At 36.2% G+C, this 16529-nt stretch overlaps 2 protein-coding genes across 2 annotated transcripts; both read left to right on the forward strand.

Annotated features, from left to right (window-relative positions):
* The first annotated feature begins 567 nt into the window (after window positions 1-567).
* Window positions 568-3484, forward strand: LOC112777536 (UPF0235 protein At5g63440). The gene is made up of 8 exons (XM_025821937.3): window positions 568-841; window positions 957-1092; window positions 1203-1317; window positions 1466-1619; window positions 1735-1831; window positions 2630-2718; window positions 2976-3044; window positions 3222-3484. Exons 2-8 carry the CDS (start codon window positions 978-980, stop codon window positions 3279-3281), a joined length of 699 nt encoding a protein of 232 aa, XP_025677722.1. The 5' UTR covers window positions 568-841; window positions 957-977; the 3' UTR covers window positions 3282-3484.
* Window positions 3485-6469: 2985 nt separating this feature from the next.
* LOC112779781 (phosphoglucan, water dikinase, chloroplastic) lies at window positions 6470-16276 on the forward strand. The gene is made up of 18 exons (XM_025824121.2): window positions 6470-7264; window positions 7377-7463; window positions 7562-7693; window positions 8149-8274; window positions 8363-8541; window positions 9131-9215; window positions 9763-9930; window positions 10040-10092; window positions 10794-11002; window positions 11110-11228; window positions 11609-11679; window positions 11827-11944; window positions 12597-12683; window positions 12758-12844; window positions 12926-13002; window positions 13152-13299; window positions 14392-14503; window positions 15051-16276. The coding sequence occupies exons 1-18, from the start codon at window positions 6776-6778 to the stop codon at window positions 15953-15955; spliced, it is 3252 nt and encodes a 1083-aa protein (XP_025679906.2). The 5' UTR covers window positions 6470-6775; the 3' UTR covers window positions 15956-16276.
* The last annotated feature ends 253 nt before the right edge of the window (window positions 16277-16529 follow it).

The raw sequence follows: 16529 nt of genomic DNA on the forward strand, positions 1-16529 counted from the left end.
CTGAGCGTCGGGCTGACCGGCGAAGGTGAGGACGGTGTCGGTGGGAGAATGCGGCGGCGTCGGTATGGCCGGTGAGGAATTCAGTGACGCGAGGTGAGGATCGAAGAAGATGACGGTGAGTTTTGAACGTATATTGGAAGTTACGGTAAGATTAGAAATAATTGTACGTAGTGTGAAGGGGTTTAAATACTAATTCTAATTTTTCAAAATTTAAAATTTAAAATTAAATAATTAATTAATAATCTGATTTTTAATTATAATTTTTTTTATCCATTGTACACATTGTACACAATTAATATTGGTTCTCAATAATTTTTCTTTTTTATTCATATTATTAAAATATTTATAGAAGTCTTAAAGATTTATTTCGTTGTTATTTTATTTTTAATTATTAATAAATATAATAAATAATAATAAAATAATAATTTATAAAATAAAAAATAAATTTAATAATTAATTAATATATAAAAAATTAAGTTATAATTAAAATTAAATAAAATTTATTTAATAATTATTAAAAAATTTTAAAAAATATATTTTTTTATTAAATCATTGTCCAAATGTTATGGGATCATTGAATTTTATGTCCAGTTTTTCCATCAAAATTAAATTCCGTTAGAAGAATTCCCTTGCTTTTAGGATTATAAACTTACTCTTAATATCATTTTCTTATTCTTATTTCTTATATAAATAAAATAAATAAACAGGGATTTGAAATCCAAAGGAAGACGATGACTTCAATTTTCAGGCGAGGCGCTTGATATTATCCCAAAACCCCAATTATTACCTTTCATGTTCGTCAGAATTCAGCGGACTCAGAATCTGTCAATCTGCTACTGTGGTTCAGCCTCTGTTTCTCTTCATCTCGTCTTTATAAGCAACTAGCTTGTGTTAGATTGATTGGGTTAGGGTAAATTCTTTGCAATGAATTGAATGTTATATTGGTTGAGTTGCAGTGAAAGGAAGAAGAAAGGAGAATGCCGAAGAGGACAACACATACATACTCAAGTGAAGATGCAGCGCCGGAGGGTCCTCACTCCGATCTCTTTGTTTATTACTGCAAGCACTGTGGTTCCCACGTCCTCATAACTGGTTCATATCCCATTCCTCTATTTACTAAACCCTAATTACCTTTTCATCATTGTTAATTATAGTTACAATATATATGTAATCGATCTCTCTTTGTCTTGATCCTCTCTAAGATACTCAGTTACAGAAAATGCCCAAAAGGAAGACCGATAAAGCCTACGTTTTAGACAAGAACAAACATCTTGCTAGATTCAACATTCATGAAGCCGGAAAAGTTATCTTGAAACGGTTAATTACTTACTTACTTGCTCTAATCGTCCTTAATAGTACTTCATAACACTGAAAATGCAGAATTGTTGGTTTACTCATTGATAGTGATATTCTTTGATTCTTGGTCACATACTCATTCGCTCATTTTGACATTGCCGTGGCGCAGAGGCGAAGGCAAACTCGAGAAACAATTCCGCATGAATTGTATTGGTTGTGGTCTCTTTGTTTGTTACCGTGCAGAACAAGATTTAGAACTTTCATCTTTTGTGTATGTTGTTGATGGAGCACTCAGTACTGTAGCTGCTGAAACCAACCCACAGGTCTCTCATTTCCTCCATAAAAACCTTTGTACCCCATTCCTGAGTGATATGTATGTAGATGATAATACATCTTCTCAATGTGATTTGGTTGTGTCATGGTTTCTTTCTTCTTTAGGATGCACCAGTTCCACCGTGTATCTCCCAGCTTGAAGGAGGACTTGTTCAGGTTGCGATAGAAGTGGAAGATCGAGCACAAAGATCTGCAATCACAAGTAGCTTCTTTCTTACAATTGATATTTTTATACTATTTTTCTTCAATAAACACATAAGTGATATAGAACAGAGTGCAAATCGAAAACTGGCCCCATGGAGTTCTGTTTGTTAATGATATGGAATGTGGACCACTAATAATACAAATAAAAGATTGTCCATGCCGTCATATAGTTTTCAATGACCAATGATTCTTTTCGATTCCCATTATTATGGTTAGGTATTTTATGATACTGCAAATTTAATATGCCAAACTTGTAACATTCTTACAAGCATAGCAAATTCTACGTGCTTGCATATCTCTCTTTCTTCAGTAAAATTTCATGGCTATTGGAGGCCTGCAACTTAGAAAACAAAATTAGCTCAAATATTATTTCAGCGAAGATTGAGTATGTCTTTAGAATTATGTTATTAGTTAAAGGTCTCATTGTCTCATGGGGTTCAAGGGAAGGTTTGTTACATAAAACCACTGTTGACATTAGGTCTTGATTGAGAAGGTGGAGAGAAACCCGAAATGAAAATATAGAAATGAATGAGGGGGCGATGAAAGCACCAGAGCAAATGGTGAATGGTATAGTAAAAAGTTGTCTTCCTGTACCCACATTTTCTAGTAATTTTTTTTTTTTTTAATCAAAACAGGGTTGAAACTTTGAATTATCTGGAGTATGAATACCTGATACAATGATACATCTATTTGGCCATAGGGTAACTTATAGTTGAAGAGGAACTGCTGTACAGACTTATTAGTAAAGGAATGATTGATCTGGAGAATTATTTATATCTTGTTTTCTTCGGTTTAGGAGTAAATGCGGATGATGTTCGAGTCACTGTAGCTGCTCCTGCTGCCCGTGGAGAAGCAAACAACGAACTATTGGAATTTATGGGAAAAGTATGTTTCTTATCTATTTGTTACTCATTTTGTAAGGGGCCGGCTTTGGTGCTGTGTTAAATGTTGCCCTTGTGACTGGGGGAGGGTTATGGGATGTAGTTGCAAAAACAGCATTTCTCTGTTCAGAATTGTTGCGATCATACTCATGGGACCCTTGCGAAACCCACAATGGTGGGAGCGCTGTGCATTTATTAGCTGCCCTTTACATGTTTATCATTTTGTTTCTACTCTAAACCTCAGTTACATATTTGACATAGGTTTTGGGTTTGAGATTGAGTCAGATGACTCTTCAGAGAGGATGGAATAACAAGTCAAAGCTACTTGTGGTGAGTTATATTACTACATATACACCTTCAATTCAAGCATCCTTTGATTCCTTTCTGAGTGATTTATGATCCTAATTCTCAAATTGTATTTATGGTGATGATTTGCAAACAAAATGTATTCTCTCATAAGATGTCCCCTACTTTGAATTTGTTCTGAACATCTGATGATTGTTTCAGGTGGAGGATTTGACTGCTAGACAAGTTTATGAGAAACTTTTAGAGGCTGTGCAACCTTGACCTTTTTTCTTCTATCTTTGTTTTTAATGTAGCATATGGGATGCCAGGTTGAGTCTTTTTATTCTGCAAAACTGACTCTGGTGTTGTAATTTTCTTTTTGTCTTTTACTTAGAGATACAACATACAAGGTCATTGTGGCCAATTGCTTGTACGCAAGTACGTCTTGTTAATTTCTAACCCAATGCATTCAGTTCCAAAGAAAATTGCTTTCCATCCCATACATTATCCCAATTTTATGCTCTGCTTTGTTGTTGTTTACTTATGCATTTGAAGGAATCTTTCAAAGTTAAACTAAATGAGCCATACATCTAAGAGAGATAAATCTCCTTTTTTAATTTAAAAAAAAAAGGATTAAGAGGGATATTCTCGAGAAGAAGGGGAAAATGGCTAGGAAACTTGACATTGATCCTGTTGGTGTTGAATAAGAAGAAAGGACTAAGAAGAAATTTATAAATTCTTGTACACAAATATCTAGCTAATTTGGGTTTGTTTAGAAGATGATCTAGATAAATATCTAACCATGCTAGTTGTTTGAACCGTCCAATTTCTTTCAATGAAATATCACGTGTGGTTAGAGAGAGAATACAAAAGTGTCCATATTTTTCAGACCAAAAATCTGTGTTGGCTTTTTTGTTGAAATAAGTGGTGATTTTTCTTCCCGAAAAATTAGTATGTAATTCTATAAAACACAATAGTTTATTATGTTTTGTTTTCGAATTAGATGACACTAGAGATAGATTTTTAGGTATTGACCCTGTAAGCAAATAAACAATACACTAACAATGTATCACTTTTTAAATTTAAATTTTAGAAGTTCAAAAAAATTTTACATAAATATCTAATTATATATTATCATATTAGTAAAAATGAATAATTATTTACAAGAATTTTTATAACATATTTTGTTGGTATTTTTAATGTTAAGTTGATACCAATGTCCAATCTTATAATTATTTACATTTTTAAAAGTGTCTATAATATAATTTTGATCCCGCAAGTATTTTAAAAAGTCAAAAATTATAATTTAATAAATTTAATTAAATTATTATTTAACTATTGAAAAAGTTTAGGGAGCTAGCAACTTTGTTAAAATTTGACCAGCATATAACCAGCAAAAAAAAGTGAGCCATTGGATAAAATCTCATACCAATCTCACACCATTAAAACTATTATTAATAGTTATTTGATGGCTACAAATCACAAGAATTGATGATCCCTAACATTACTCTTAACTATTTTCAATTATTAATTTCACGCGGATAGCTATAAGTCTTCACCTTCCAAAATAGCAGTGTGGCGATATTTACTGCCAAATCTGAATCTCAATCTCAATCGTTGCCATACATACAAATACAATAAAGAAAAGAAAATAGCAATGCACGCATTACATAACACTATTCTCTCTCTTTCTCTGCTACTTGAAGTTCTAAGTTCTAACTAACAGTGACTCAACTGAAAGTTCCATTGAGTTCGTTGGAAGCCATGGATTGTGTGCGTGGCTTGCAGTGCCACTCTTCTACTTCTCCCTTCAGATTCACACATCCATCTTGTTGGGAATAAGACACAATTCCCCCTTGAGAAAACACCTTTGACAGAGAAATAAAATAGACACAATCACAACACAAGAATTTAACGTGGAAACTCCAATTACCGGAGAAAAAACCACGGCCGTTGTCAAATGACAACCAGAGAATATCACTATGTGAAAATTGTTACAACACATAGACTTCTTTCTCTCACCGGCACCCCAGTACACCCACACTCTTTCAAAGCAAATATCTAACTACACCTCACAACACTCTCTAATCAAAGAGTACAGAGGAAAAGAAAAATCAGATACAAGCTTAAAGTGTTTCTGACTGGTGCAAAAACAAATGGAGAACTTAGCCTCATATTTATAGCCTAGGCCACCCACTCCATTTGCTATCCTAAGCAATGTGGGACTAATTCAACCAAATCCTAACAATCTCCACCTTGATTGAAATAGTCACACATCTTCAGCTTCCATTGTCAACACCGACAATTCTTTGCTGCCATTGTCTATACCGACAATCATAGTTCAGAGAACTATCATACTCCACCATGAAAGTATACTCACTTGGAATTAGACCACTCCAAGAATTTCGCCTTGGTACAGATCGAAACCTTGCTGAAAATTCATGGTGCAACTTCCAAATTGGCTTTTCCTGGAAGTTCTTCAGCCATCGACCTAACTCCGCCACACACCTTGCATCTCAACGCCAACCAATGCCCGTGTGCAATTGTGGACCTGATTGCCACAACTCATCCTTATCCATGGCAGTGCGGTAATACCATGAGGATACTTCTTGTCTTCTAGAGAACATCATCTTCTCTCATAGAGAGAGCAACCAGAGATCTTCTCCTTCAACGCCTTGTGCAAACCTGATTGTATCAACACATCCTTGACTTGTACTTGCCACAAGCCAAAATTGATTCTTCCATCAAATTTCTCTATTTCAAGCTTCACAGCACTTGAATATCCTGACATTGTTGCAACCGTATACTGGAATATTATAACTCAACTGTAGACCGTGCACTAGGAAGGGTCCCCAGGAAAGAGAGGTGGGTCACAATGGACACACTTAAATACCAAGTCTTTCCTTAGCCAGAACCTTTTCCAAACTGCACTCTCACAGAGTCACACTGCCTTCCAGCAACAACAACAGCAACCAAAGATCAACCTCAAGCCACAGGACAAAATTCTTTTCTGATGTGGAAGGTCAGACTAGGCTGCAACCACAGAGCATACTAAGAATAAATCCCACCGAACCGAAGCTCTGATACCACTTGTTGGGAATAAGACACAATTCCCCTTGAGAAAACACCTTTGACAGAGAAATAAAATAGACACAATCACAACACAAGAATTTAACGTGGAAACTCCAATTACCGGAGAAAAAACCACGGCCGTTGTCAAATGACAACCAGAGAATATCACTATGTGAAAATTGTTACAACACATAGACTTCTTTCTCTCACCGGCACCCCAGTACACCCACACTCTTTCAAAGCAAATATCTAACTACACCTCACAACACTCTCTAATCAAAGAGTACAGAGGAAAAGAAAAATCAGATACAAGCTTAAAGTGTTTCTGACTGGTGCAAAAACAAATGGAGAACTTAGCCTCATATTTATAGCCTAGGCCACCCACTCCATTTGCTATCCTAAGCAATGTGGGACTAATTCAACCAAATCCTAACACATCTTCCTCTTCCTCCTCCTTCTTCTTCCTTCCTCCGCCTCTCACTCGCCGTCTCCGATTCCGTTCCACCCACACTCTTCCCCTTCTCACTCTCTCCGCTCTCTCCTCTACTCAAACTAGGGAAGAGCGCAAGACGAAGAAGAAGAAGGCAAAGGCTAAGGACAAAGTCCAGCTTCACGTTCAGTTAGATCACCAAGTTGAATTCGGCGATCACGTCGCGATTCTAGGATCAACCAAAGAGCTTGGATCTTGGAAGAACAATGTTCCCATGAACTGGACAGAAAATGGATGGGTCTGCGACCTCAACCTCGACCTCAAACCGGGTCAAGAAGACGAAAACGCCCTCCAGTTTAAGTTCGTTATTGTGAAGAACGACAACACTCTTGTTTGGGAAGATGGAGATAACAGAGTGTTGAAACTCCCCACCAAGCCAGGCAATTTTGCCACCCTTGCCACATGGAACGCTACCAGTGAGAATATGGAGCTCATGACTTTGGAATTGGACGAAGACCATGGCGGCGGCGATGATGATGCGTCCACGGCTGCGGATGAGGGTAATGGAGCTTCTCCTGTCTTGGAAGCGGATTCCGAGACCAGTCCTTTTGTGGGACAGTGGCAGGGTAAATCCATTTCTTTTATGCGATCCAACGAGCATGAATCCCATGAAACTCAACGGAAATGGGACACTTCTGGTCTTCAAGGCTTGGCTCTCCGATTGGTTGAAGGTGATCAAAGTGCCAGGAACTGGTGGAGAAAGGTACATTTGCTGCAAATTACTACTTTTCCTAATTGTTCAATCTTTCCGCGTATTTTCAATCATGTTAGATTAATAAATGTATTAATTTCGTTCACCATTTTTCGCTTTCAAGCTTGATATCGTTCGCGATATTATAGAAGGAAGTCTGCAGGGAGGAGATTCACTGGATGCTCTCATATACTCTGCCATCTATCTCAAGGTCTTGTTCTGTTTTTTTGGCTTCATTGTGTTTGATACGTTTGTGCTTTTGTTCCTCTTGTATAACCATCTGAGTCATTCGTAGTTCATCTTATGCAGTGGATAAACACAGGGCAGATTCCTTGTTTTGAAGATGGAGGTCACCATCGCCCAAATAGGCATGCTGAGATTTCAAGGCTTATATTTCGTGAATTAGAGCGGCATACAAGCCGGAAGGATATATCACCTCAGGTTAGTACTAACCTCTGTACAAGTGTATGTATTATAAATATGCATTTCCGTAAGTTTCCATCATATACTAGTGCATGAGATAAAATTGAGTTACCACTTTGGTAAGTTTTTTTGTCACCCCTTTTTTTCTTCCCCCTTCTATCAATGATTATGTATTTTGATGTGGAGTTATGAAGGTGATTGTATTCTGGCCACATTTCAGGCTTGGTTCTACAGTTCACATTCAGTCAACTAGAGTTGTTCTGACTTTAATTCTGTACTAAAATGTCGCTCTGTAATTTTAAGGAAATTTACATTCTACGCATAATCCCTAGGATCGGAAATTGTTCTGGAAGTTTTCCAATTGTCAATTAATATAATGTTTGGTTTTCCATTTGCTACATATTGTGTCTTGCTGTCTAATAGAATTTGGGCCTTGCTTCTTTCATTTACCATAACTTTTCATTGATATACAGGAAGTTCTTGTCATCCGTAAGATTCATCCATGTTTGCCATCTTTCAAGGCTGAATTCACTGCATCTGTTCCTCTGACTCGAATTAGAGATATTGCTCACCGGAATGACATCCCACATGACCTCAAGGTTGTTTTCCCACAGTACCTCAAGTATGTAATCCCATTTCAGTTTAATGTAAATGATAGATTGCCTGTTTCATGCTCTTTTTGGGCAGTTACAAATTAAGCACACTATACAAAACAAGCTTCACCGAAATGCTGGTCCTGAAGATTTGGTTGCAACAGAAGCTATGCTCGCTAAAATCACAAAGAACCCAGGAGAATATAGTCAAGCATTTGTGGAGCAATTCAAGATATTTCATCAAGAACTCAAAGACTTCTTTAATGCTGGCAGGTTTATCTTGAATTCTCAGTATCACTTGTAAACATATGTAAATTAAACTTGTTTTTCTTATCTTAATTCAAAATATCATATTATGAGACATGTTATATGTCATGGTATTTCCTCTTGAAGACCTTTAACCTTCTACTGGATCACTACATCATTTGAATGCATGATTAGACATTATAAACCAATAGATCGATCATGAAACTTCATGCATTCATTGACAAGACCGAGCATGCAACCCAGTGCATGCATCTGTGCAATTGTGTGGTTTGGTGAGTGTCATGCAACCTTTCCCCTTGTGTTAAGACTGTTCCCAGGACTAGAAACTCTGGGTTGTGACCACCAAAGTCATACAACAGCAACCTTACTGTTGCATCATACCTTGCTGTCTCTTGTGATTTCCAGCAGCTGTAAGAGAGAGAAAAAACATCATTTCTTGTTCTGTTTATGTAACTTAATTGTTGTTCACTTTAAGAGTGAACATAGTACCTTAATCTCAAAGAGATAGTCAAATCACTTTTACAGCCAACTAACTTATTCATGGTTGGGCAATCATAATTTTGATATCTTATTGTATGACTTTATCATGCTGCAGTCTTGCTGAACAGCTAGAATCAATTCGTGAATCTATGGATGAGCATGCCATTTCAGCACTTAACTCGTTCTTGGAGTGCAAAAAGGTGGATTTGCTATTTCTTTCTTACTTCCTCCCTGTTCTGCTATCTGCCAATTTTATTTCTTGGTTTGGTCTTAGGGTCTGTGTTATACTAATTATTGAATGAGATTTAGGATGTGAAAAAATAAACTATATGTTGAAGTAATTTGATCAGTCTGTTATGGTGCTTCTATCTTAATCCATATCCTTTTATGGAAATACTAATCATTGCCCTTCTACTATTTTCATAGTTAAATATATAAAATACTACTTGCATAGGAACCTTAGAGTACTCTGAATTCATTTGAAGTCTCTATTATCCTACTGTTTTATTTTGCTTCCCGGACTAAGCCATGAGTAAGAAATGAGAATGTGTGTTTGCAATTTAGCATCTAATTTAGGATGCTAATTCAATACCTTATTTGATGTATGATTCTCTCAGTCATATTGTGGTTGTCAACATATTTCTTGGATATGAATTTTCTCCTTTCCCTTTCTATTAAGGAATAAGCTTTAGTCTGGTACTCATTGTTGTATGTACTGCTAAGGGACAATGTTGATTACTTCTTCAGGATTTGGATGCTGCATCAGAATCAACTTCTGATTCAGAAGAAAAAGGAATTAAACTTCTATTTAAAACCATGGAATCTTTGAATGCTTTGAGAGAAATTATTGTAAAGGGTCTCGAAAGTGGTCTCAGGAATGATGCTCCAGATTCAGCAATAGCTATGCGGCAAAAGGTGACACTACTTTGTTTAATTGTTTGGTAAAATTTAGTCTAGATAGCTATTGGAAGAATGCTGGAATGCTTTAATTTTTTTTTCCTTTTCTGTTTATTTGGAGGTACAGTGGCGCTTATGTGAGATTGGCCTTGAGGATTACTCGTTTGTTCTTTTGAGCAGGTTCTTGCCATACCTTTTTCTGCTTCACAGTTTGAATGACTATCAGATCTCAGATGCTAATGAGTTTTGTGAAATATATAAAGAGTACAATGTTATGCAAAAGTCAGGTGTACTTAGACATTATTAGCTACCCTCTGAATATAATATATAGTTACTCTAGTTATATTGAGATAGATTATTGTTAGACCTTGAATTATTTAAAGAATTATATTCTTAATATTGTAAACTTGATTACACTTCAAATTAGCTTAAAGGGAGAGAGATGGATAAGTTCAAGAAGGCTGTCTTTTATTGGAAAAGAATAAAAAGCTATCATAGCCCTATCCTTACACCATATTGAACATGCCTAGGAATATCTAAAGTGTGAAATTTGGAAGAAATGAACACATACACGTGGCGTATTATCAATTACAAAATACACTCTAGTACTGTTCAAATATTGTGGGCTCAATTCAAACCCAAAAGCTAGATCAACTGGGCAGATGCACCCTAGTGTTTATAAAGACTATCTTGACTAAATCCATAATGTAATTTGGGACTTAAAATATATCAACTAATTTTAATAATTGCAAATGATAAAGAGTAGTGTTAAAGTGAAGCCAAATATTTGATGCAGATGTAGAACTTTTTGGCTATGTGTTACTTACAAGAACACAAAACCTTTCTTGGTAGTGTGTTAACTTTTGAATTCATATGAATAGATATCTCAATGTGCTTGAAGTTCTGGGGGGTGCTCGTTGGCTGGCTGCAAATGTGCAGTCAAAAAATGTAGCTTCATGGAATGATCCTCTTGGAGCCCTTACTATTGGAGTCCACCAGCTGAAATTGTCTAATTGGAAACCAGAAGAATGTGGTGCTATCGAAAATGAGCTCAGTGCCTGGAGTAAACAAGGCCTTTCTGATTTGGAAGGTAACTTTCTTAGGTCTTTCCTTGAATTATGCCATCTTTGTTGTAAATAATTTTACTGTGTTGATTAATTTTTCCTGTTAAATTTAATCCCCTTTGTCTTTTATTAGGGAATGAAGATGGCAAGACTATTTGGACATTGAGACTGAAAGCTACTCTTGATAGAACAAAAAGGCTAACTGATGAATATACTGAAGAACTTCTTAAGATATTCCCCCAAAAAGTCGAGGTTAAAAAGTGTACTATTATTCTCTAAATGCATGATAGCTTGATGCCAATGTATAAATTTATTGATCACAATTTTATAAACCATCTACAAAATTTTCCTACGGGCAAAATATAAATTGCAAAATGAAACAGTTTTCTAGTCCTAATAACCCTAAATAATTTGATTTGTGGCTTACTAGAATGTTCGACATATCACACTCAAAAGACAACCCTATTGTAAAAAGACGAACCCATACTGTTGAGGCAAATCCATTCCTTGAAATATAGTAACAAATTAAATATTTTTTGAAATTTTTTATATTTGACTCTAGAATCCTCTTTATATGATGCATAATTGCATATAACTTGAAATAAACTAAGTTTTCACTTTTAATGCCGCAGATGCTAGGAAAAGCTCTAGGAATTCCTGAAAACAATGTCCGGACATATACAGAAGCTGAAATTCGTGCTGGGTATGACTGCATTATCCTCAGCATTTTATTGAGAGAAGTCGTAGTAATTATAATTTAGTGATCTCAGCAGTTTGTGTGCTTTCTTTTTATTTATTCATCGACTTGGATTTCATTGCCATAACTAATTTCTCTACTGGAAATTCTTAGTGTGATATTTCAGGTTTCGAAATTATGCACTCTTCTTCTAAAAGCTGTTAGAAGTAGTCTTGGTTCTCAAGGTTGGGATGTTCTTGTTCCAGGAGCTGTTTCAGGAACATTGGTTCAGGTACTGAATTACACTTAGAAATATCATGTGAAGATAGATTCATACAGATGAAGTGGCAGAGAGAGAGAGAGAGTGTGTGTGTCTTAGTCGTCAACTCTGAAGATCTGAGCATGTTATGCAACACTTCAACTTAGCAATCATATCCATCAAGAATTTTATTTTGACTACATAGACAAACTAGCAGTTCACAGTGTGTTTTGTAAGCAGGTAATGAAATCAAATGCTAGGTCTCATCTTTCACTAGAGCCACCTTTTCCACATGCACACTCCTTTGCCACCCATCCTGGCATGAGCTTTTGAAGCATTCTTCACACATAGGACTTAAGATAGTCAACAGAAGCAGTAAGGTATTAATGGGAAGGAGAGAATCAGTGTAAGAAACAAGACAAGAAAACACACTCTCATTGTTCTTTTCTATCAGTAATTGGACCAAAGGGACATCAAGGTCCTCAAAGAACCAAATAAGCAATAAACTAGGATAGGATTACCATATCCAAACAACAGAGAAAAAAATAATGACCCTCCTCCCCTTCGGATGGGGGTGAGTCCACTCCAAATAGGCAAATAGCACATATTTCCAGTTTGTTTTGACTTAGCTTCCCTTCGGTCACTCCACTCTAACTCACGTATATTTCTTATTTGTTTAACCTAGGTTGAAAGGATTGTTCCGGGATCACTACCATCACCAACAGAAGGACCTATTATCCTTCTTGTTAACAAAGCTGATGGTGATGAAGAGGTAATGTTGTACCTTGGTGGGTACACTGGGTGCTAAATACTTTAATGTTGATTTATTTTTCATTATGCTGGCAGGTTACTGCTGCTGGGAAGAACATAGTGGGAGTCATACTTCAGCAAGAGCTACCTCACTTATCTCATCTTGGTGTTAGGGCCCGGCAGGCAAGTCTTTCAAGTATCCACTTAATTATGTTAGGTGTGAAATTCATGTTAATGACATCCATAAAGCTATTGTCTATACAGGAAAAGGTTGTATTTGTCACTTGTGAAGATGAAGAAGAAGTTGCTAATATAAAAACTCTTGTCGGGTCACCTGTGAGGTTATATTTTAAGTTAAACTTTTTGTTCCAGATTACTAATCTGAAAACTGAATTATTTTCCCCCCAAATTATTTCTTCCATGTTGTCAATATATCTAATGCTATAATGTTCTTCATTTTCTTTGTTTGTTGTTTCAATTAACTTTTCAGGCTGGAAGCATCTCCCGCGGGTGTGAATCTGAAGCTGTCCTCTTTAGTTGATTCTGATGACAAATATTCAGTTAAAACTTCTGATGACAGTTTATCTGGAGTTGACATTTCATCTTTCTCTGCTGGTAGAATCTCCAATTATATTCAGGTAGAGAACAATAAACTCATTTGCTCTGATATTTTTTAAGTTAATACATTATTGTTTATGAGTTTACTTTGTTTTGTGTTCAGAAATGAACTTTCAGCTTGTTGAACGTGGTTAGATTTAGAGTTAAAAGAATTTATTAGCAATAACATTTTAATGACGTTGAATAATGGTGCTGCATGGTAGAGATAAAATCCTTTCATCAGTGAGGAATTAATAGAGGATGGAAGTGTAATTCACCAAAATGGTATTCAATCCTATGATAACACTTTGGGTGCACTACAAATAATTACTTACCGAGTTCCATAACAATTTCCTAATACCAATTATTGAGTGAAGTATCAAAATTACCCATGAAAAATAAAACTTCATCCCCTATACCAAAAAAGCTTTATTCAGAGGGCAAAATACCCATGTTGCAGACAAAAATGCCCACCTTTTAGGAAGATTTGACCCCTAAAAATAAGTCTTTTGGGTATATTGGATGAACATTAGTTCTTTCATGTGTAATTTTGTTTGCCACATGATCTTCCATAGGTAATTTTCGTACTTTACTCCAATTATTTTATAAAATCCTTCACACCTTTCTTTATATTTCACATAACAACAGTATTTGGTGCTGAAGTATATTGGTCATACAGAAGTAAAAGTAAATCATCTAGAGGTTAATCCCTTTAGAACAAGGTAGGTCCTTCAGGGACCCTGTTCAGACAGCAGACAGTTCTAATCCTTCACCTGGTAACATAACCCTTTAGGTTGTCTGTTTCTCTAAGACTGCAGCCATGCAGGTAATTAATAGCCAAAGTTTGTTAAGCACATTATCTTGTTTGGTTTGTAGTCTTATTGAGCCAGGCTTGTACAGACAGAACTACTCTAGTACTAGACTTAAATCATTAGAGATTAATGCTTTATATTGCAACACGTTATCTAATATGATATTCAGAGTCATGGCTGCTGATGCTTCAGGCTTACTAATGGCCCAGCTACATCCCAAATTCTCATGATCTTTATACCTAGAGAATTTATTTAATTACCTTTCTTTAATTTCTCTATTATAAGAACTTCAAAGTAATGGTTAACTTTAACCATATCAAGGGTGCTTCTTCCGGAGGAGTTATCTTGCTTCCTGATGCAGAAACACAGACTTCTGGTGCAAAGGCAGCTGCATGTGGTCGTTTGTCTTCATTGTCCTCTGTTTCTGATAAAGGTAATATGAAGCCAAAGTAATATTGTACTTATGTTGCCCACTCTCTTGTATAGTTGCATGTGGATAATGCAACAAGTAACCTCAAGCCCCATTCTTATGTTTTTTATGATATCTTCCTGTGCTAATGGACATGATACCATCTATCTATTTTTTAAAATTTCGTTTTATTTTTAAAATCCGAAATCTGACTATTTTGTTTTATTTATTTATTGAGGGTTGATGTTTTGTTGCATTTTTATTTTATATTTTTTCTTGCATGTAGAGGAGGATGTCATGTGGTTCAATTCTTCGCTCTCCCACTTGATGAATTCTTCTATTATCTCTAGAAGAACCTATTACATCTTCATGAAAGAAAGTTTAATATAGTAAATGCCTATGAAATTTTGATAGTCAATTGTCAGAATCATAGACTAATAACTGAGGATATCAAGAATGTGCATCATAATAATTCGCAGTAATTATTTATTCTTCCTGATCATATTTTCTGTGACTTCATCAAGAGTCAAGGTAGTATCTAACTATATGAAAACATGATTTTCAACTACAGTTTACAGTGATCAGGGAGTGCCGGCTTCTTTTCGGGTTCCTGCTGGGGCAGTTTTACCATTTGGATCCATGGAATTGGAGCTAGAGAATAGTAACTGCACTGAAACATTTAGGTCGTTGTTGGAAAAGATAGAAACTGCAAAACTAGAGGGTGGTGAGCTTGATGAGCTATGCCATCAACTGCAGCAATTGATTTCTTCCTTGAAGCCATCAAAAGATGTGATTGAAAGCATTGAGAGAATGTTTCCAAGCAATGCACGATTGATTGTTCGTTCCAGCGCCAACGTTGAAGACTTGGCTGGAATGTCAGCTGCTGGACTCTACGAATCAATACCCAATGTTAGTCCTTCCAATCCAACAGTTTTTGGATCTGCAGTTAGCCAAGTGTGGGCTTCGCTATACACACGGCGGGCAGTTTTGAGTCGCCGTGCTGCTGGTGTGCCGCAGAAGGAAGCTTCCATGGCAGTTTTAGTCCAAGAAATGCTTTCGCCAGATCTATCATTTGTACTACACACTGTCAGCCCAACAGAGCAGGATAATAATGTTGTGGCGGCCGAGATTGCTTCTGGCCTTGGTGAAACTCTGGCTTCTGGTACCAGGGGTACTCCATGGCGTATATCAACAGGTAAATTCAACGGTCAAGTGCAAACGCTGGCTTTTGCAAACTTCAGTGAGGAATTGCTGGTACGTGGAGCAGGACCTGCGGATGGAGAGGTTATCCGTTTGACTGTGGATTACAGCAAGAAACCGCTGACTGTTGATCCAGTTTTCCGTAGACAACTCGGTCAACGCCTTTGTTCGGTGGGGTTTTTCCTTGAGAGGAAATTTGGTTGCCCACAGGATGTGGAGGGATGCCTTGTTGGAAAAGACATCTTCATTGTACAGACAAGGCCACAGCCGCAGTAGAGAGATACTCATCATTATTATGTATTCCAAGTAAAGGAAGCAAATACTTGTGTTATAAGGCACTATCACTGTTGAATATGTCGTGTGTGTTAACCATTTTGTGGCTTAGTTCCTTTCTGTTGAGATCAGCCCTCATGGTTAGCCTAGTGTACTTTGTAGCTTTTATGTAAGTACTTTTTGTTTAGAAAGGTTACAAACAAATAATGTTATAGACATACAAAATATGAGTTGCAAATTCAGCGAATATGGGATGAAGATGGGGAAGCTATTCGGATTGCTATTCATGCCCTGGACAATAAAAACGAAATCAATGTTCTGGAATCGTTGATGTTGATGTTGCTAATATTTCAATATTTTAACATATATTTTTTCAGAACTAAATTAAGATTTTACTTTTCATATTTAAGCTTTTTTTTTTTTTTGTTTACGGTCTTAAAACACTAGCGTAATAAAAACTAAAAAATTGTCACACAATTAAATAAAATTAGATTTAGATCTATGCGTTTGTGCAGAACTAAAAGTAATTATTTATGCTATTGGCTTTTTCTAACGTATTCTTTAATTGCAAAAATAA

Source organism: Arachis hypogaea, chromosome 19, assembly GCF_003086295.3.
Source record: "Arachis hypogaea cultivar Tifrunner chromosome 19, arahy.Tifrunner.gnm2.J5K5, whole genome shotgun sequence".
NCBI classification, from domain to species: domain Eukaryota; kingdom Viridiplantae; phylum Streptophyta; class Magnoliopsida; order Fabales; family Fabaceae; genus Arachis; species Arachis hypogaea.